At 39.5% G+C, this 21,669-nt stretch overlaps 2 protein-coding genes across 3 annotated transcripts; both read right to left on the bottom strand.

Moving 5' to 3' along the window:
- Nucleotides 1–5,423: 5,423 nt before the first annotated feature.
- On the bottom strand, nt 5,424–21,395 carry LOC117261683 (diacylglycerol O-acyltransferase 1-like). Of its 2 annotated transcripts, XM_033634100.2 has the most exons (18): nt 21,195–21,395; nt 20,083–20,281; nt 19,764–19,851; nt 19,630–19,670; nt 19,121–19,206; nt 17,806–17,858; nt 17,550–17,655; nt 17,105–17,209; nt 16,945–17,004; nt 16,743–16,846; nt 15,675–15,713; nt 14,241–14,282; nt 14,114–14,158; nt 13,696–13,805; nt 13,529–13,594; nt 13,313–13,400; nt 7,544–7,606; nt 5,424–5,958 (listed from the first exon to the last, which is right to left on the bottom strand). In XM_033634100.2, exons 2-18 carry the CDS (start codon nt 20,223–20,225, stop codon nt 5,746–5,748), a joined length of 1,452 nt encoding a protein of 483 aa, XP_033489991.1. In that variant the 5' UTR covers nt 20,226–20,281; nt 21,195–21,395; the 3' UTR covers nt 5,424–5,745. The 2 variants fall into 2 exon arrangements, with proteins under 2 accessions (XP_033489991.1, XP_033489990.1); XM_033634099.2 differs by having other exon boundaries at nt 17,550–17,858; nt 21,195–21,334.
- On the bottom strand, nt 8,555–12,806 carry LOC144463512 (uncharacterized). Its single transcript, XM_078168171.1, has 2 exons — nt 11,992–12,806; nt 8,555–10,764 (listed from the first exon to the last, which is right to left on the bottom strand). The coding sequence occupies exons 1-2, from the start codon at nt 12,700–12,702 to the stop codon at nt 10,150–10,152; spliced, it is 1,326 nt and encodes a 441-aa protein (XP_078024297.1). The 5' UTR covers nt 12,703–12,806; the 3' UTR covers nt 8,555–10,149.
- Nucleotides 21,396–21,669: the final 274 nt, after the last annotated feature.

Consider the following 21,669-nt stretch of genomic DNA (forward strand, 5'->3'; position numbering starts at 1 on the left):
TCATTGCACAAAGGATTCTGGGTCATAAATAATGGTAAACATCATCACTCATTATCCCTTAATTTAAATTAAATTAAAGTTACGTTTCACTTTACATGAAGATAAACTAGAATATACAGCAAAAGTATATAAAATATAATATAATATAGAATAAATTTAAATATAGAAAATATAATATAATCCCAAAGATATCAACACACTATAGATAATCTATACAAGTGAGTGGAGTTTTTTTTTTTTAATTTAAAATAGAAGAAAATACAGAAAATGGAAAAAACAAAGTGGCCAGAGATGCCAGGTGGCCTGTTAAAGATGCAGTGGGCAAATTTACTCACTACAAAATGATATATAGGTAGACTGTTATTATACACCAGTTAAACTTAAGAGAATGGGACCATGCATGACAGTTAGTGTTTGAAGTTCTGGTCAGAAGCAGGCACTTTTGTTCATTTAATGAAGAATTGTTCTTTTGTTCCCCTTTCTAGAAACAGTTAGTCAAAATACTGGTTGTCTGAAACATTGCCAAAATCTCAAATTAGGAGACAGGTCTCTCACACCACCAGGTATCCATACAAAATTTGGACTTGCATTGGCAGGATTTATTGGTGCTTCAAGGATTGTTCTTTCACCATTGGATGAGTCAGACAAGGCCTTGAATAATTAAAATTAATGATGGACATTGCAAGTGACAATCCCCGGTTCAAGCCCTTTCTCAGCCACGAGAAGAAGGCAGTTGTGTTGCCCAAAACCAAAGCCACACTGGGCAATGATCTGGCTTCACAAAGCTGAACAAAGTCACTTCAGCTGGTTTAATTTTGTTTAAAGAAGGAGTGAGACCAATCACAAACTTGTTTTATCATTACAGTGTATGAAGTCAAAGTCACGCCATCTGCTCCCCCCTTTATCAAATGTGAACAGAACTTGCCGCACATGTTCAGGACTTAATGCCGGAAGTCTCCACTAAGATTAATCAGAATTGCCCCAAGACAACTTGAGTAATGGCCTATTTCCTGCTAAGCCTCACCCTTTGTGAGTTTTTTTCATTGATGGTGGCCATGTTTTTTGACCAATCTTGCTCATTTATGGTGAAATTTGTACTTCTGTCCTATAAGGCTGTGTACCAAATTCATGCTGATACAGTCAAAATCAGCTCTTGACTGAAACACTTTGCAGAGCTGAGGGGAACTGAACATACAGTCAACTTTCCTTTGATTATAGATATAGTTTATAGAAAAATATGTCATACAGCACCTTTAAATTAACTGTATAATGGGGAGAGTTTCGTAGTTTCATGTATTTTTTCCATGTGATATAATCAGTGGGAGACACTGACTGACTGTCTTCTACTTCAGGAGACCTCAGAAGACCTACATACCTTCTACCACAGTAGGAGTACTAGCTGATTTGTACAGTATGACTTTATGCAAATTATGATTATCATGTGCATGCATAAGAAATATATTGATGAGTGCCTGAAAGCAACCACATACATACACTTACATACATACATACACTGAACAAAAATATAAACGCAACACTTTTGTTTTTGCTCCCATTTTTCATGAGCTGAACTCAAAGATCTAAAACATTTTCTATATACACAAAAGACAATTTCTCACAAATATTGTTCTCAAATCTGTCTAAATCTGTGTTAGTGAGCACTTCTCCTTTGCCGAGATAATCCATCCCACCTTACAGGTGTGGCATATCAAGATGCTGATTAGACAGCATGAATATTGCACAGGTGTGCCTTAGGCTGGCCACAATAAAAGGCCACTCTGAAATGTGCAGTTTTGCTTTATTGGGGGGGTCTGGGGGGGTCAGAAAACCAGTCAGTATCTGGTGTGACCACCATTTGCCTCACGCAGTGCAACATATCTCCTTTGCATAGAGTTGATCAGGTTGTTGATTGTGGCCTGTGGAATGTTGGTCCACTCCTGTTCAATGGCTGTGCGAAGTTGCTGGATATTGGCAGGAACTGGAACACGCTGTTGTATACGCCAATCCAGAGCATCCCAAACATGCTCAATGGGTGACATGTCCGGTGAGTATGCTGGCCAGGCAAGAACTGGGATGTTTTCAGCTTCCAGGAATTGTGTACAGATCCTTGCAACATGGGGCCATGCATTATCATGCTGCAACATGAGGTGATGGTCGTGGATGAATGGCACAACAATGAGCCTCAGGATCTCGTCACGGTATCTCTGTGCATTCAAAATGCCATCAATAAAATGCACCTGTGTTTGTTGTCCATAACATACGCCTGCCCATACATAACCCCACCGCCACCATGGGCCACTCGATCCACAATGTTGACATCAGCAAACCGCTCACCCCACATGACGCCACACACGCTGTCTGCCATCTGCCCTGAACAGTAAAAACCGGGATTCATCCGTGAAGATAACACCTCTCCAACGTGCCAGACGCCATCGAATGTGAGCATTTGCCCACTTAAGTCAGTTAGGATGACGAACTGCAGTCAGGTCGAGACCCCGATGAGGACGACGAGCATGCAGATGAGCTTCCCTGAGACGGTTTCTGACAGTTTGTGCAGAAATTCTTTGGTTATGCAAACCGAGTGTTGCAGCAGCTGTCCGGGTGGCTGGTCTCAGACGATCTTGGAGGTGAACATGCTGGATGTGGAGGTCCTGGGCTGGTGTGGTAACACGTGGTCTGCGGTTGTGAGGCCGGTTGGATGTACTGCCAAATTGTCTGAAACACCTTTGGAGACGGCTTATGGTAGAGAAATGAACATTCAATTCACGGGCAACAGCTCTAGTGGACATTTCTGCAGTCAGCATGCCAATTGCACGCTCCCTCAAAACTTGCGACATCTGTGGCATTGTGCTGTGTGATAAAACTGAACATTTTAGAGTGGCCTTTTATCGTGGCCAACCTAAGGCACACCTGTGCAATATTCATGCTGTCTAATCAGCATCTTGATATGCCACACCTATGAGGTGGGATGGATTATCTCAGCAAAGGAGAAGTGCTCACTAACACAGATTCAGACAGATTTGTGAACAATATTTGAGGGAAATGGTCTTTTGTGTATATAGAAAATGTTTTAGATCTTTGAGTTCAGCTCATGAAAAATGGGAGCAAAAACAAAAGTGTTGCATTTATATTTTTGTTCAGTGTACATACATGACTTAGAGGGTTAATCTGGCCATGGATATACAAACAATCTTGGGTCCTGTTATTTAGCAGTCTGATGGAGAGCACTCACTGACTACGCTACATGTATTGATCATCACCTTTACCATTACAGACACCTGAAAGATCCACATTCCCATAAAAACACCCACAAAACAAAACAAATGAAGATTCCTCTTCATTCATCTCTTTTTTTTTGCCATACTGTATATGTGTATTTATGTATGTATGTATGTATGTATGATGTCTTGATAGAATAATCAAAAGGCATTGCAGAGGACAATTTTATGTGAGGGGTATTTTCCAAACAGAAACAAACACTAAGGAACTGAAATCAACTAAACAAGCTTTATTTTTTATTTTGCACAGGCAATTTAATGATATTCCTACAGCAGTGGTCTTGATACAAAATTCAGAATCCTATTTGTCTGAGAAAGAATGCAGTTGAGTCCAGGACAAGACTTTGAGAAGACCTATTTTTAGTGCTGCAGCACTAACAGACACTGAGATGACACTTTGCATTAAAGGCCTGATGTATTCTGCAACGAAGAGGTTCAATTACAGAATTAAAAGAACTTACAAAACATTACAAAGAAAAGTGTGACGTGGAACCAAAACAAACAAACAAAAAACCCAATAAACAAAAAAAATGAATTAATCATGGTAAACTCCTGGCACACTCCTGTAGCCGAGCAGATCAGAGCTCCCTGTGGTTGCAAGGTGATATGACACTGTGCCAAGAAAGATCCCCAGATTCTCTCAAATCTATTCTGTTAATGGGATTTATGCAGGCTCAGTCCTTCCATTTATATCATAGACAACATTTCCTTGAGTCAATGCACAGACAGGGTGGAGTGGTAGACTTGTAGGTGAGGAGAATAAGTTCCTTAGCAACCACCATACGTAAGTGCAGAGCAATCTGTATGTTGTATGGCAGCTCAAAAGTCTGCAGAGCAATCTATGATGGCCACGTTATAGTTGGACTGAATGTCCCTGGAAAAGGCTTTTGAGAGACACTCAAAAAGTGCAGTCCAACAGTTGTATAATGTCGGCCAATACCAGAAAATATGTGCAACTGATCCTAGCAGAGCAACATTTGAGACAGACACTTTTGATTTTGAGTAATGCAATCTATGCATCACCTTATATTGAATTAACCTGTATTGTGAGCACTCGTCCTTAACATAATGTCTAACTTGAAGATATCTGGAAAAACATGATTTGGAAGATTGAAATTGAATAAATGATACAAAATGACCATCAATGCTCAGATCTAACAAAGTTCTAATGCCCCTCTCCCTCGAGGCTGCAAACACGCCATCTAACTGTCCAGGCTTGAATGAGTGATTTTGGCATGTGGGAGCATGTATGGAAACATTTTGGCAAGTTTTGCAAGCTAATTTTATCTTGTTTATCTTGAACTCCTTCAGGTAAAGTTTTGATGAACTGACTTATAAACCAAAGCAGAACTAGAAAACAAAAGAGCAGGAAGTGAAGAATTTTTCACAGCAGTGGTGTCATGAAGGATTTCTTTACGCCTCTGCACCTCCTGATTCCAGTAGGTAGGAGCCTTGGAGTTAGCTGCCCAGTTGTAGTGTATCAAAATCGGCAGACCAAGACCCTTCTCAAGGGGTTTATGTAGGTGAACCAGATATCCCGTGTTATTTGTAACCCTATATAAAGGGCAAACATGACAAAGTTGAGCTCCTTAAAAAAAGTTGTATTTAAATATATGTATGAGCAGTTTTTAGAAAAGGATATAGAAACCTGTGCAGGCTCACCATTTTGATCCCATTTAGAGTTAACAAAAGATGTAAGAAGAACAGCACACATTTGTCAGTGGTAGTCCTCAATGAACCTTTATATGCTATAAAATAAAATATGGCAAAGTAACTATGAGAACAAGCCAGAGGGTATCTAAATATCATTAAGGCCTATGCAACCTTGATGTGGCTGGTAGACGTGGCATAAATCATCCCACACTTGGAGTCATTGAACCATGAGGTACAATCATTCCCCATATTTCCTGATTGGATCGTGTCCACGAAACTTACGGTAAACTTAAATGAACTAGGGCCCTTTAACCACATGTTGACACAGCAGTGTGCAAGCAGCAACCTTATCTTCTGTGCTGCTGACTCACACCATTATAGCAGGACTGATCAAACAGACCTTCACTGACTAACACACTGGCTGAGATTGCTGCAGCCTCGTCATGTTGCAGGTCATTTTTTGGTCACAATTAAGCTTCAGACATACAAATGTAGGCTATGAAGTACAGTCAGTAGTTTATTGCATTAACATCTGTCAGATGTGTAAGTATATTCATGAACATTCAAGTATAAAGTCAAGTATATTCATATACAATAGGTCCATTTATGAGTCTACACAACATATACTCCATATTTATATTGCTGAATTGGGTAGAAGATAACTATAACTCCAAAAGTTTTTCCAGTAATCAAAATGGATCCTTGGACAGACGAGAGCAGCCTTCACTGAGCTTTGGACTACAGCTGTATCCTCTTGGTCTATTTGTGAATACAGTACAATAAGAGAGAGTTTCTTTCAGACATTTCTCAGTGATCAGTGAAGCTGCAGGAAAACTGCACCGGGAAGACCATGGCCGGATGTCAGCGGTGAGCACAATGACTGATGATGATGGTGATGGAGGCTGATGTAGTGGTCGTGAAAGTAGGTGCTCACGGCCAGAAGAGGGCCCAGCAGCAGGCACAGCCACACTAAGCCGTTGCCATAGTTTCCCTGGAAATAGTTTGCGAGGAATACTGCGACCAGGAGCTGGAGGAAGAGGACACAGTGTGGTTTAGTGAAGACTCTTTTTAGCCCAGCCTACAGTACACAAGGTATGTTAAAAGGCCAGAAGAGACATGATTAAAAATTATTTATTTTCTCTCATGTGACAAGGTTTGTTTGTTATGTTCATGAAATACTTATATCTGGTTAAAAAACAGAGCAGACTCCTCACACCATTGACCACTTGTGGACACACACTGTAAATAGCCCTGCCAGTCTAAGTGCCGTGGTTACTGCCTTCATTGCTCCTGTTTAGCATTACAACTAATCTATCAGCTGGCTACCCCGGATCAGTCCAAAATATTTGCCCTCGCCCTACGAGGCTTTACTGTCGTCAGAAAATAGCTGATGGGTTCAGCGCTTGCTTTATAACTAACATAGATTGCAGACCTTTGGTCTGATGTAGTGTTATGTCTGTGATCACGTCATGCTCTTTGCAAATGATTCACCACCTCTAATAAAAACTGAAAGGTCAGCTGTGACTAGCACAACACTCTGGGTGTGTCCTTACCATAAAAGATATGGGAAATAAAACCCTGCTTTTATTATTTAATCTGCAAAAAATCAAGAGGAAATCATGTAATATTTAGAGCAACACAGGTCCTTCTAGTTATGTCCTCAGATCTAAAGATACTTCTTTCCAGCAGGTAAATATTTGTGACTGCCTGCGTACATTATGAGAGCATTGAGAGTGAACCAAAACAGTTAAGTTGCGGCCCGATGAAACAAAGAGCCCCAAGTCACTATAAAGCTGAGGACTTTGTAGAGCTGCCCGCCCATTCTCATTCCCAGCTCATCAAACACAGCCACTTTGTCAGTGATCTTGGTATCAGAAACAAACACACAGAGGCACCTTTTGTGGCAGTATGATATGTACCAGGTGGCGGAAGTTGTTAATGCAGTGGGCAAAAACTGAACTTGTCAAAAACTGCTGCTTTGTCAGTGGACGTTTGCGTTAGACACAAATGCAGAGAGGCACCTTTCCCGGTATTATGATATGCACCGGCAAGCAACAGTAATGATGCCGGCAATAACAGTAGTATAAAGAGTGAGAAAGTAAGTATAGGGCGAGCGAGAGGGTGGGAGGGGAGGTGGATGGCTTAGACAAACTCCAGACTATCACCTGGGAGCCCACTGTTTGTTTCCTTTGTGAAATTAAGTCAATAGAGTTATTTTATAAACAATGTAGTATGCTATTATGTGTAGCTACAGTAGTGACGTATGTCACGTGACGCTGTATGACATTAGTAACATCTGTACTTATTTCACGCCAAGCCATGATGTTTTTTCTAAACCTAACAACGTGTTTCTATTGCCTTAACTCAAGGAAAGAAACATAAAAATGAAGTGTTTATGGTACCTCGTAAGTTTACTTACAAAGCAGTGATATTTGGCAAGTTGGAATGAGAACGCGTTGGAGCTGCTGATTTAGGTAACAGTCAAATAAGTGTCAAAGCTTGATGGACTAAACTAGACAACAACATTTCTAGTATCTAAGTAGAAGCAATCAGTGCCTGTTGACCCCATTCAGGTGAATAATTACCAGCTTCCACTGGTGTGATATTCTCACCTCAACTAGCATCATGAGGAAGATCCACAGACGACAGCTGTGCAGGGGCAGAGCAATCATATACTGTGAAGAAGAGAGGAAAAAAGCATCACAGCAAGTTATTATTGCAATGTTTGTTTGGGCAAATAGCCCTGTAATCTCAATACAGTAAGATTCAGGTACTGCAAAAATCACCATCTCTTTCACTGCTGCTATTAGTCTTTAACAATGAATGGATGTATGCAAACAAAAAATTGAATAGAAGGAAATTATTGCTCTCACATTGCAAAAATGATGCTTAATTTTCATTCATTTCTGACATTGGTTTCTTTACATAAAGTCTGCAATTTAAATTGGTATGATGAGATGTTTTAATCACATTCTATAAACACAAGCAGGAACATGTATCTTTAGTTTAATATATATTTTTAGCATACAGGCAGCATGACTCTACATTGTTCTGTCAGCTAGTCAGTCCACTTTGATCCAGACTAAAACATTTTAACAGCTATTTGATGGAATACTATAGAATAGAATATCCTCAGCATGGATTGTAAAAACTTAGACGATCCCTTATTTAGCGCCTTTAGGTTAAATTTCAATTTGTCAGTACTTTTTTTTATGACCAGAACTGATGACATTCCCATAAGCCTCGAGTGTACTTATTGTGCTAATTATCAAATGTAAGCATACTAACAGGCTAAACTAGGGTGGTGACAAACATTACACCTACATAACATTAGTGCCTGACTTTAGTATTTAGCTCAAAGCACTGCCGTGGCTAATATGTTCACATCATATTAGATGGATGGTAGAGATGGGAAAAGACAATTTTAAATATAGAAATATTACATTTACCATTTACAAAAAAAATGGTATGAAGAATGAAGTATTCTCTTTTGTAAACACACTTCTGTAAATTGTAACGATCCAAACTGCACTAAAATTGGTCCAAAATTCTTTGAGTTTGAATGATTTTAAGTGGCTGGGCTGTTTGTATAACTGCTGCATTCACACAGAAGGGGAGGATGCAATCTTTTTTAAAGTTATAAATGCATTGTGTTGCATATGTAATTGGCACAAGTGCTTTCAGTTTTTATTATTACAGGGTGACTACAGGTATGAGGAAGTTATATTTAAGACTTTTTAAGACCTTTTTAATACCACCTTAAAAAAAATTTAAGACCAAACTTGCGATGGAAATATGGACCAAAGTGAAAATATATTCTTTTACAATTAAAGGCATTGATGTCAGTTAAAAATGTACAATTAGGAAAAATGAAAATAATCAGTTGTTCAACAACATCCTTCAAATGTTTTTATTAATGTGGAAAGAGAACAGTTATTTAAACTGAGCCAGTAGGTGAAGTTTGTGAATTACCTCACCTGAAGTAAACAAATGCAAATTAAGACAGAAGGGGATATAGTACATTGTTTATTTTTGTATCTCTACTGTAAAACAAAGACATGAAAAAGATACAAAAAAAGAACACATGTCCAAATAAGTTAGAGCTATAACGATTACGCCACCCACTATTTAATTAAGGAAAATTTCGCTAATTCCAGCTAAATGTGACTATTTTCTGGTTTCTGTACCTCTCTATGAGACTTAACTGACTGTATTTGGATTGTGTTAAGGACGTCACCTTGGGCTTGTGGGACACTGTTCGGACATTTTTCATCATTTTCTGACCTCTTTCAGACCAACAGTTTAATCAGACACTATCTTCTTTAAAATTTCGACATCCATAGATGAGGGGATATTGGTGGCTCGTTCACTTTCTTTTGTCTTTTCTTTAAACAAGAGTCTCATAAAATGCCAGTGGCAACAGAACTAAATAAGAAGGTAAGGTAACAATCTAGATAACAACTAAAAGCTCATATTAAAGCTTTTTCCACAACACAGCTGTTCCTCACTATAGGACAAGCGTTTGTATGGGAGTCAGAGCTCTGCAAAAATGAGTCTGAATAAGATCAATCCCTGCAGGTTCAATGACTATAATCTAGACTCATTTAACTCTGAACAGACAGATGATCAATGTGTTGAGAACCTCCACTTTGGCAGTGATGAGTTTAGCCACAGACAATGGCTTTTATTAATGTGGAAAGAGAACAGAGAAAATGTAAATAACTAGAATAAAATTGTCTTTTGAAGAAAAAAAAAAAATCAATAAATAACAACAAAAATAATTCCAGCAAAGAAGCCACTGTACCATACTACTTGCTAATATGACTTGTCACTGACCAACCCACAATAGAAGCTTAATTTCTGTCCTGGCTAACGAAACCTTATATTTCTATTATAGGCCCACCTCAGACATAACAATGTGAACACACAATTTTCATTTGAAAAACAGGAATTCCGAGTTGAGGTAAAAGAGGAAGGTGGGAAGGTAAGGGAAAGAGAAAATGTCTGACTGGACATCAAGGCATGTGCCTGAGTTCTGCTGATTTATCTTCCAGCTCTCTCGCAACCTCTTTCAGTTCTGCGACTTTGTCTTTGTATCTCTTTCTGAGTATGTTGGACTTGGTGATTAGCTGGGCCATGAGTGTGCCTGAGTGACCCTCAGCTTGCTCTGCCAGTTTATCTGCATCTTTTTCTAGGCTGTTTGCTACCTCACTCAGTGTCACCTTCTTTTTTTTGAGCTGCTCAAGGTACTCCTCTGCAACTTTTCTCTTTTCTCTTCGTGTGTCGCTCTCCTTCTTTCTCTTTTCCTGGTCCAGGTGTAGCCGATACTGAGACCTTGCTGAGGCTGAATGAAGAAGTGCAACTTGGCTATTATAAGAGAGTCCTTCCGTGCCTCTACAAGAGCGTCATAGGATGATGTTTTAGGGTTTGGAAGTTCTTTCTTCGTCACTGCATCCACGTACATCACAATCATTGGCCATACTGCAATAGCCCTCTCGACGACGGGTAGGTTTTCTATCCAGTGATGCCCACAGAATGGTAGGGGAAACACAGATGTCTTGGTCAAAGTGGAGAAATCCTCTCTTCGAGCAGGAGTATTGTGGAACACTGTATGCAATGCCTTGAGTACTTTCTCCAGCTGCCAGACACTGAAGCCACTTTTGAAGGCACTGTGCAGTGTGTGCAGCCCACAGCTCCCAACCATGGTCATCTTGGCACCTCCAAACTCTTCTGCCTGTTCTTGCTGGAGCAGGTCAAAAAACTTCCAGTTGACACTGGGTCCGTCCATGGAGACTGAAATCATATTTCTCAGGTCAAGCTGCTGCACACACTCCTGGGAATTTAAAAAAAAAAAAAATGCAGACATTAGCGATACAGCAGTCAAGACATCTCATCTCTTACATTCTACTTCAGATTAATATCAGACTAGGAGAGATTTTTTAAAAAAAAAAGACAGAAAAGAAAAGAAACAGAAGAAAAGGAAAAAAATAATACTATTTCCCAAATGAAGCAACATGAGCTATTTAAATAACTAGACAACCACTGTAGCTAGCCTATAGAGTTACAGTTTAGTGTGGGAGATATTACCAACCAAATTCTGGTAATTTTTGTCTGTGGCTGGTAAATCTGTACACTATTTAGACATTTTGGCAGGTAAACAACCAGCATAAAATGTCTGCATTCACTATAACCCTCAAAACACAGTTCACACTGACAATATTCTGCTCACAACTTGTATGATTGGTGATTTCCTTATTAGCGAATGGATGAGTGAAGCACTGTTTCACATGATATGCTCTCCAATTTAACTTTGAAAAATATGATAATTGCATTACGAATAGTCCACTACTTTGAGCTGCAAAAAGTGCCTGTGTAAGCTTTACTCAGTGTAACCATAAAGTACCTTGCTAAAACATTACAGTTCCTATAGACATAAGCAGTGAGGTTCTGGAAGTGAAATCCCAGTGATATTCTATAACTAGAATAGTGATTATTAGCCATACTGTGGAATTTATTAAAGGTAGACTGACCACGAGCTATGAGATTTAAAAAAAAAAAAATCTGCTCCAGCAGAAGCTACAAGTCTGTGCGAAATCAACCTTGTTTTAAGGGAAATGAGTTTTTTTCACGATGCCATGGAAGTACTACACTACCCACAATCCTAACGACATCTCTGGTTGGTGGAGCGCCCTGTTACCTTGGAAACGTTTACTGCACCTGCATGTCTCTGTCGGCTTGTGAATTACGTCAGCAATGAAAGAAGCACCGGCTGTGTCTGTCTACCGCAATATCATAAATAATAACAATATGAAACACTAAAAAAAAAAAAAAAAAAAAAAAGATCAGAGTCGGTGCTTGCCTGAGCATGTTTGGGCAGATTTTGCTGGCCCGCCGGTTATTTTTTTAACCGTTTTTGTCAGACCCTGTCAGGTGATGAATTATCATTAGCCTACATTAGCCTACTGTGCGTCCCACACCTGCCTATATAATATAGTTATATATATACTATGATACGCTGATCTAAGTTATACAAGAGTTAATAAACAGACTGATAACTCACCTTGAAATGTTGAAGCAGGTCCTGAGCAGTGGCGTGGCCCATGAACTGTGACCCATAGTATCTTGACTGAACGTGGTCATTTCGCCAATAACGCACATGCAGGTCCAACTGTTTGCTTTTTATTGTTTGGTTCAGTGTCTCGTCAAACATGATCACAAATGGGCCCGTGTTGACTTCGGCTATGAGTTGTTTTTTAATATGCGGGGCCAATCCAAATTTGGCCACGTACCTCGTTTTGTCTCGTCCACATGTAAATGTCTGTACAAGCACAGAGTCTGGAAACATGGCCTTGAACACGTCTTCTATTCCCTCATTTGATCTGTACGAATGATGGCTAGTCACCGTCCTCAGCACCCAGATCACTTCTGCTCTAAGTGTTGGCGTAGAGCCACAAGCTGTGCGAATGTCAGATGATGACGATGTTGGCTGTGGATTTCCCACCGTAACATCCTTGGTCGTAACATCCTTGCTGGTGGTGGGTAGAGTGGAGCAGAAACGGGCAATCGGAGTCTGCTGGCGGGCTCTGGTATAGTCCTTGTGCTTCCCGCTCTGCAAATGCGAATCCACCGCTTTGATTCCCATTGTCCCAAGTTTGAAATTCCTTCGGCACATAATGCAGTTGGCTTCATAAACATTTCCATGAATGGGCCTTAACCACGACGAGTAGTCTGTGTTTTCAAGCCACTTGTCATTAAATCGGCATTTTCCCATTTCGTGCAACCAAGAAGGCCACGATAGCTAGCAAAGATGCAGCACACTCTTCTTCTTCTGCGGGTCTGCAGCAGACTCATTGCGTCACATGATCTAAACGACGGGGCGAGATTTAGATCATTCCGTGCTTACCAGAAATTTTCGCGAGCACATTTAAGACCTGTCTGATCTGAATTTAAGACAATTTAATACTTTTTAAGGCCTTAAATTTGAAAAAATTTATTTAAGACTTTTTAAGGACCCGCGGTCACCCTGTATTATGTAGTTTAAAATTGTATAGTTTCCTCAAATGATATACTGGGGGGGACAATTCCCCATTTTTCCAAAGAAGCTGGGGTCCAGACCCCCCGTCCCCCCGGGATTTCCGCCAATGCTCGTTTGCAAATGGAGGTCCAAGAATACCAGTGCCTGGTAGCCTGCCGTATAATCTAATCAGTGTGAGTTACAATAGAGTTTTTGTTCTAATGAAAATGACCTTTGTTTCTTTGAAGTTTGAAACTCTACATCTGCACAACATATGGGCCATTAAGATTCTCACAGGTATTGTTATTCAGCTTAAACCCCCAAACAAATAAATCCCAATAGTGATTCATGCAGTATCAGACTGTACCTCAAAAAGAGCAGCTGACATCAGGAAGACCACTAACTCTGCCCGCGACGGGGGAACATTCTTTTCCACCAGCCGTGTGTATACATGTCTTCACACAAGTGAAGACACAAAACAAAGACAAATAAGCGATGGAAGCAAAAGTTAGGTGAAATAATCTGTTATTCATGTCATCTGAGTGAAACTTGAGGCATGCTTCAGCTTTAAATATGATAATACCTGTGACACCATTTCTGAAAGGGAATATTCCAGTTCTCCCAGAAATTGATCAGAGTTGTAGCATTCCTGTAAATGAAAGATGAAAGGCAGTGAGCCAGTGCTGAATGTGCAACAACACAATGTGCATTAATAGTTTTTGTGTTTGTTTGTTTGTTTGTGCAACTGACCACCAATCTCCATAAAAATGACGATCACCAAAGCGCATCAGTTCTGCCAGGAAATTCAGGTAGGAGTGACACAGGAAGAAGAAGAGGAGCCACAAGAAATGGGTTGGTGCCTGACAAGGAAAAACAAAACAAAACAATACCATTATACCATTTCACAATCTCAGCTCTCTCTGTCTCTCTTATTGAGTCATGAACGGCAGTATACAACTTTTATCTCTAATAATCTTGCCTAAACATACTCCTTCTCCCACTCTTCATCCTCGTCATCATCACCAACATCTGGGACCACTTGACTTTACTTTACAAGATCACACACTGGAATCTTACATGTGGTCAGGGCTTTAAAGTTCTGGGAAATCCAGACAGATGTATCAAGAGTCAATAAAATATGATGTTAAAATAAATAAAAATCACTCACCACCAGTCCCACCAGGTGCTCCACTCTCATAGTGATATCCATACTCTATGTACAAGAATAAAAAAGTGAATTCCACAGGTGTGTTTGTTCTAATAGTCACAATAAAAATAGATTCTGTTTGACTCACAGAAAAGGAGTTCTCTGACCTCTGGAAGATGGGCTCAATCCACTTAAAGGAAAAACAGACTCAGTCACAGTGCAGTAATGATATTCAGTGTGAATGTACATAGTTAACACCTTCAGAAACAAGACTAAGAATCCACAGATTGTGGCTCTATAAAGAAGGACTTTGCATGCAAAGATGCTCCCCTTAACAATGCTAACATACTGATATTTAGCAGGCAAATGTTAACCACCTGCACCATCTTAGTTTAGCATGTTAGCATGCTTACATTTGCTAATTAATACAATAACACGTACAGCTGAGACTGATGGAAGTGTCACTATTCATGCAGGTATTTGGTCATAACCCAAAGTAGGCTATTGAACAAACTATCAATCCATTTGATAGCTGTTAAGACATTTCACTTTAAACCACAGATGTGAACGTCATGGTGATGCCAGAGGAAACGTCAGTGAATCAGCAATGTCATTAGGATTCATCCTCTGGGAACCATGAATAGCATGGTTAACCTTGCAAAAATACATTTATTTGCAATGTTTTGGTGCTCGACCTTCATTAGGCAAAAATAAATAAATATTTGAAAATGCTTGAAAAAGGTTTACAAATCAAATTTGGCAAATAAATGTGTCTGCAGGGTTGTCAGTGTGCAACTTTTGATGTCCTTGTCCCTCTCCTACGCACCTGACTCATAAGATAGATAAAGTATTTCTCTTCTGTAAAAAATGTTGTGCGAACCCATCCAAGAGAGGTTGAGGTAATGATCAGTAAAACATCTTGAAGTACTGGTGACACTAAAGGAACAGTGGGATCACCAAAGTCATTTGATTTCAACCCATAAACACCTTGAATATCTGTACCAAACTGCATGGTGATTCATAAAAGCCAAGTGCTTTCCATGGGCAAAAACCCAAACCAAAGCAAAACATGAGAATGACATTTATAAACAATAGGTAAGAATAAAATGAGATTTTAATTTTAAATTAGATTAAATCAAATAAAATACATGAAATGAAATACAAACAGACCAGAGACACTGTTTCAGTGCTGTAATAAATTGTAAGCTGCCTCCAGTGCAACAAAGGTAATAAAAGTGCAGCAGAGAAACAAATCAAACCAAAGGCAGAGGAGAAAAGCAGAGTTTTCACTTAGATTTGAAAGTGGCTATGGGTGAGATCAACATGCAGTTTGTTCTATCTGTGTGCAGCATCACAGCTAAAAGCAGCTTCACACTGTTTGTTCATGTCACCAGCTGACTGCTTCCTAAAGATCTAAGGACCCTGCTGAGTTTATATTCTTCAAGAAGATCAGAAATGTATTTCAGCCCAACATTATTGAGGCTATAAAGTTTCCAGATAGGTACATAGTAACATACACACACAGATAAGTACACAGTAATATACTGTACAGTACAGGAGGACCTTTAACCAGCTGCTGTACCTGCTGCACAATTCCGACCATGATCTGGATAACGATCACCTAAAAGCAGAAAATGCAATTAAGAAGCTGCAGTGTTTCCATCCATGAGACCTACATTATCTCTGGACATCAATTATATCTGGGAAGGCTCATTACAAGTAGATCCACTGCATCAGTCACAGGTCATGCTGAAACTGTTTTTTGCCCACACCAAGTAAATATAACCTCTTTAAAGTTGCTAAGTATATGAATTATGACTCATTAACACCTACTGACGTAAATATGGAAATTATAAGAAACTGGTTTAATCTTATGCAATCAATTTGTGACAAAACAGTTTTCTACCTGCACAACTATCCCCAACATTTTATACCAATGTAGGACTGTGAGTTCATTATTTCAGCAGTCTGTTAATTATGGAAGATTTAAAATGCATATATAACAAACAAACTGGGAAAGAAATATGGTAAAATATAACACACATTGTCACTGTGTTTGTATTTCCAAGGTATACATGACAATTATTTAACTTTTTGTCTTTAATAACTGAAATAATTGAAAGCAACATAGATCTGACACCACTAAATACCAAAAGCACTGTCATTATTTTTCATGAAGAGGTTTTAGAGGCTAGCTGTATTGTTTTTTGTTTGCTTGTTAGTTAGTTTGTTTTTAAACTAGAGACACATTGTCCATGGCAAAATGAAAGCTAAATAACTGTCCAGTCACAGCAAAAGGATGAATCCCTAAAGCTAAGTTAAAAATTGTTCTTTCAACATGTGTTTTTCATTTAATTATTAATAGTATATGCATAGATAAAAGAAAACACAACACGTATTTCACTTTATTTCTTTTGTTTGTTTTGTTTTTACTTAGGCATTTTGACTTCCACAGTGAATGCCGTATTAGGCCTGATGGATAACGATAGATGACTGCTGCAGTATTATAAACAGGACGAGCAAAAATTGCTGTATTATGATTTTTTTTAAATTTTATTTTGGAGACAAGGTCCAAAAAAGGTCGTTATGTGTCTCATTCTCTAAAACGGCATCAAACCCTCAGTGATAATGGTGCCATTGTTCAGCTCACCATTTCCAGCAGCCTGTGCAGTAGCTTATTGATGCGGACCTTAGGAGTACAGGGGAAGTCTCTCTGGTAGCACAGTGTGGGGGCAAAAAGGAAATAATACAGATCTGAGAAACCAAAGACAGAGTCACAGGGGACAAAATGTATCATTACAAGTTCATGTAAAGAAATCAAGTATCATATTAAGAATGATGAGCAGTTTCACCTCGGAAAGTAAGCTGCTCATTGAAGGCTTTTGGTGCCACAGGGTGATCTTTATCCCTCTCTGAAGACACACAGACATAAAGAGCTGTTAGTTGTTGGATTATTAAATTATGTTTTTGTTCTGAATGAAATCTGCACAACTTCTGGTGTTGGAAAAATACCTGCATCAGTTAAATGGGCCTGTCTGTACCAGCGATTAGTTTCCTGGTATGAATACAGCTTCATCCCAAGAGCAGTGTAGAACCAGAGAGAGAAGAACGCTCCACCTGGTGGACAAAATACACAGAAACATTCATGCAGTGATGCAACATTATATAGAGCACACTGGGCAAAACATCAGAAAATAATTTTAGATATCAAACTAAACTTGAGTTGTGTTAAGGCTTTGAAATAACCGTGCCTAGAAGCTTAAAAAGGTGTCTGATTTGCTTTTCAGTTCATGAGTATAGGTACATTTTTTGCAGCAGAAACAAGCAGAAAAACTGACATCCATTAGCTGTTGATAATATTAAAGTTTGAGTATTTTTTTGAAATTGCTGTCACTGCATCATACATGTGCAGAAATTATGAAATGATGATGATAATGCACATACATATAGTTGTTACCTGTTGATATTGTATGCTCATGTACAATGACTGCAGCAGGAAATAACAGGAGCAAACCCAGATTTATGAGATGTAAACGATGACTGGTGGTGGGGGACAGCATACCCTGATGGGAATAAATGGAATAGAAGTGCTGATGTTTGCCGGGACAATTATTTTGAGTTGAAAAATTGCTGATGTTGGTTGTTGATGCATTTTCTAAACCAGGATAGACATGATCAAAATAAGAGAAACAAAGAAAATGCAACAGTGTCACCTTTTCCTGAGACCTCTCGAGGAGCAAAGCCACAATGGCAAACATGTTGGCAGCTGAAAAAAAAGAAATATATATATTTTGTTCATTCACAATGGCAGGGCAAGCGTGTTGTGTTTACTATTTTATACTGCAGAAATTCCACCACAGAGCTCACATCAAATTCTGTCTGCAGACCTTGAGGAGTGGCTACTACTCCATGTATGTGTCAAGCCTTTAGTGTCTCCATGAAAGAGCCACATAACATCTGATAAATTGCCTCAAGTGATGTCATTTGGGTCAGCGCTGGTTGGGTCTCAAGACGACAAGTTTAAAAATTTAAAGAAAAATTGAGGGTGTGGAGTTAGAAAGACATGAGCTCACCAGACCTCTGCAGTGCACTGCTCATCTCTGCTGTAGGCTACTAGCTTAGAGCTACATTAGTGATGGCAAAGCAGTTCTTTAGATGTTACTGAATCACTAGAATCAGTTCATTAAAAAGAATCGTTCAAAAGATTCGTTCCCCCGAATCGTTCAGTGCTTGGCGGGAGGAGCACTGACTGTGTACTGCGTAGTCCGACTCACTGAACTGATACACGGCTGAGCTGCTGCTGCGCCTGCCTTGCACTGGTGAGTCTCCTTACTGGCCAGCCTAACGTTTTAAGTTTGTTTATCTAAGAAACTAAGTCTGTTAAAACAACAGGGAGGTGTGTGATTGTGTTCATGTGGCTTGAGTCCTGGCTACATTAGCCGTTAGCTTGGAGAAATATAAAAGTGTATAGCTGACAAGAAATGATTTAAATCACTCAGGGATTGGGGTTACGTCGTTCACCGAGTGATTCAATCACCGAGTGATTTGTCACGCGGTAGGCAGTCCCTCCTTGTACCCTGACTGCCTCGCGAGTGATTAATCGTTTGCACAGACCAAATCGGCAGTTCCACTCCCGGCCTACACACTCGCTGCTGAGCTCAACTGAACTGAGAAATAAACAAATCAGTTCCGGAAGTGATTCAGTTCAGTACGTTCACTCAACAGATTTGTTCTTTTGAATGATTCGTTCACGAACCACACAACACTAAGCTACATTAGGTGCTACTTCCACAGCACATCTAAACGCCAGATCAAAACTGTATAGCTGCACTGTGTGTAATGAAGGTGGCAAGTTTTTACAAAAAAGAGGAATGTGTGCAGTAAAAAGAATGACGTCTCTAGTTCTGCTGAATTGTTTTTGAAAGACAGCAATGTTAAACCAGCGAAGCACTCTTAACTAAAAGTTGATCTCATGTAATTTTGGCCATTGGTATTTTTGCTACAATTCTATCTTAAAGATTTCCTCACCTAATATAAGGTTGACAGATGGCCAGTTGCAGTTGTCCTCAATGAGATGCTCCAAAACCTTTTTGACATCTATCAAAAAGCCATGTCTGTTTAGAGGAGGAAAACAAAGGACAATGTCATAAAAACTGGACATTTACATAGCACTTTTCTAGTCTTAGTGACCACTCAATGCGCTTTCCAACATAATCACCAGGCACCCACTGTTAAGCTGCTCATTAGGTAAACATTCACATGCACTCAAACACCAATTGCTCCCATCATTACACTCAGTATATTGCCCAAGGACACTTCAGGGCCCAGAGATCAAATCACAGACCATCCACCTGATAGATGACTGCTTTACATCCTGAACCACAGCCACCCATGGCGTTATGTACAAATGAGGACTGTGGCTGACAGCTCCAGTATGTTATAATACGATTTAGTAATGTATCAAAAATCTAATTCCAAGTAGAAAATGTACAGTAGGTATAAAATGTATATATGCACAGTTGAATCTGTATACTCACTGTATGAAATTCTCCAATAACAAGTGAGCATGAGACAGGACCTGAAAATCAGAATGACACACATAAAGAAAGGCAGTTACTCATGCTATGCTTGGTGACTCGATCAAAAGGGAAGCGATCAGAAGAACACTGACCAGGAGAATGATGATCCAGTTGAGGACGCCTCTGTATCCAGTGAAGCTGCTGTTGGAGCTCAGTAATGAGTCTTGGACACGATGACAACTGGACAAAGAGACTTGTTTTAGTCATCATCGTGTGTGAAGCTTATTTTTCACTAGTTATGTTTTTAACTGTCCCCTTGCCAGTTCTCTTTGTGGCTGCACCTTTAATCACCTGCTGTGATCAGGTATCACCCCTGTAGGTGGACGTTTACTACTTCCTTCACTATTCAAGTCTTGTTTCTGTCGCTTTGACACCTGTGAACAAGTGATGGAGACAGCAGAGGAAGCTTACCAGAGCAGAGCTGCGTAGGGATGTTCTTGTTCACTGGATGGATCAGTAGCAGAAATGGGAACACTGTCATAGAGGCTTGCATTGTCTTCTTCAGTCGAGGAAGAGGAGCAGACGGAGGAAAACCTCTTTCTCATCGCAGCCATCTCTGAGTCTGAGGGCTCATCAGCCACAGAGGGAAGCTCAGAGACGGTTGAATTCACTTCAGGAAAAACAGAAATGAGTTCATCATATCATGCTGTGAAATACAAGATCCTTATCACTTATCACCTTATCCACCAGACCATTAACGTGACATATTAAGATAATGGCCCATGCTGTCGCCTCCTTTGTTTGAGAGAGATCAAAAATCACAACATTTTTTTCTTTCAATCTGTGTCAGGTAAATCTTCTGGTCACAAATACCTTCTGCCATGACAGGTCAAAGCTTTGAGGCAGAGATTTGTTAAAATTTTCTATAGTTTTTCATTTTTATATGATGTGTAATCTCTATAAACAGATATCTGCATGTGTATGTGTATGTCTGAGATTTTAGGATGTGTAAACAATATCATCATGGAAACTGTGACCTATGGTGTCTATGACTGGGATCAGAGACGTATAGAGCATTTACATGCAAGCTGCATCTTCATAAACCCACATATTGTCAGCTACATCCTGTTCTCTCACACGGAGAGGAACTCCAACCAAACTGTTTTAGCAAAATGTCCGTTTATGGTTGTTTTCCTTTTTTACAGAGGTACACATCTCACAAAACACAATTTCAGACTTTATCTGAGCTTCAAGTTCCATTGGGTTAATTCGGCACTCGTACTATACAATAATATGCCATAAATTAAATAAAAAAACCATCCCTTCCTTTGGGTGGGTCAGATATTCCAGTGACCTCCTTCCCACGAATTCACCAAGGAGGGTGGCATCTTGTTACATTATAATCCCAACAGTGGGGGTGTTTATTGACTATTTTTAACGCTGCTTCAACAAATATGAAAACCCATATTGTGTGATTTCAATGTTTCATGTTACATCTGCTGCCAATGAAAACTAAAATTGCCAGAAATATGAACGCAACTCGGCGTGACCTTATCTGACGACAGAGAGCGGCTACACGTTACCTTGTCATCCTCCGCAAAGACACAGCATCTTCCCTGGAAGGTCGAGTCGAACGAGACGACATCCCAAAACATGCACAGTATATTAGCCTTCAGTCTGGATAAACCTGCACACACACAGGGCTACGTTGACCTCCGCTAACATCTGGGATGTGCTCAGTGTCGCATGTGAAGCCTATCAGAATAAAAATATCGCGTCTTCTCAGAACATTCAAAATAAAAGCCCCCTGTAAGAGAATTAGCCCTTGTGCACAACCAAAATAAAAGCTTCACAACACCATATTGTTTTTTTGTGATTCATGTTTTTATTTTACTTCATCTATTTGTAGATCACTTTTAATTGGAATCTAATTTTCGTGTTTTATGGTATTGTGGCAGATGCATCCATCCATCTGACAAAAAAAAGCGACAAAAAATAGAGAAACAAAATAGAAGAAAATTCAAAATATATGGAGGTTCTTTACAAACTACAGTAACC

This window comes from Epinephelus lanceolatus, chromosome 5, assembly GCF_041903045.1.
Source record: "Epinephelus lanceolatus isolate andai-2023 chromosome 5, ASM4190304v1, whole genome shotgun sequence".
In the NCBI taxonomy this organism is placed as follows: domain Eukaryota; kingdom Metazoa; phylum Chordata; class Actinopteri; order Perciformes; family Serranidae; genus Epinephelus; species Epinephelus lanceolatus.

What these genes read in the sequence shown, in the direction of transcription:
- LOC144463512 (XM_078168171.1), bottom strand. Translation starts at nt 12,702, where the DNA reads ATGGGAAAATGCCGATTTAATGACAAGTGGCTTGAAAACACAGACTAC. An exon ending in ACCTGCTTCAACATTTCAAG is followed by an intron (nt 10,765 to 11,991) that starts GTGAGTTATCAG and finishes TTAAATTCCCAG; the next exon opens with GAGTGTGTGCAGCAGCTTGA.
- LOC117261683 (XM_033634099.2), bottom strand. Translation starts at nt 20,225, where the DNA reads ATGGCTGCGATGAGAAAGAGGTTTTCCTCCGTCTGCTCCTCTTCCTCG. An exon ending in TGGTCGGAATTGTGCAGCAG is followed by an intron (nt 14,283 to 15,674) that starts GTACAGCAGCTG and finishes TTTTCCTTTAAG; the next exon opens with TGGATTGAGCCCATCTTCCA. An exon ending in AGCACCTGGTGGGACTGGTG is followed by an intron (nt 13,806 to 14,113) that starts GTGAGTGATTTT and finishes TTTCCTTGTCAG; the next exon opens with GCACCAACCCATTTCTTGTG.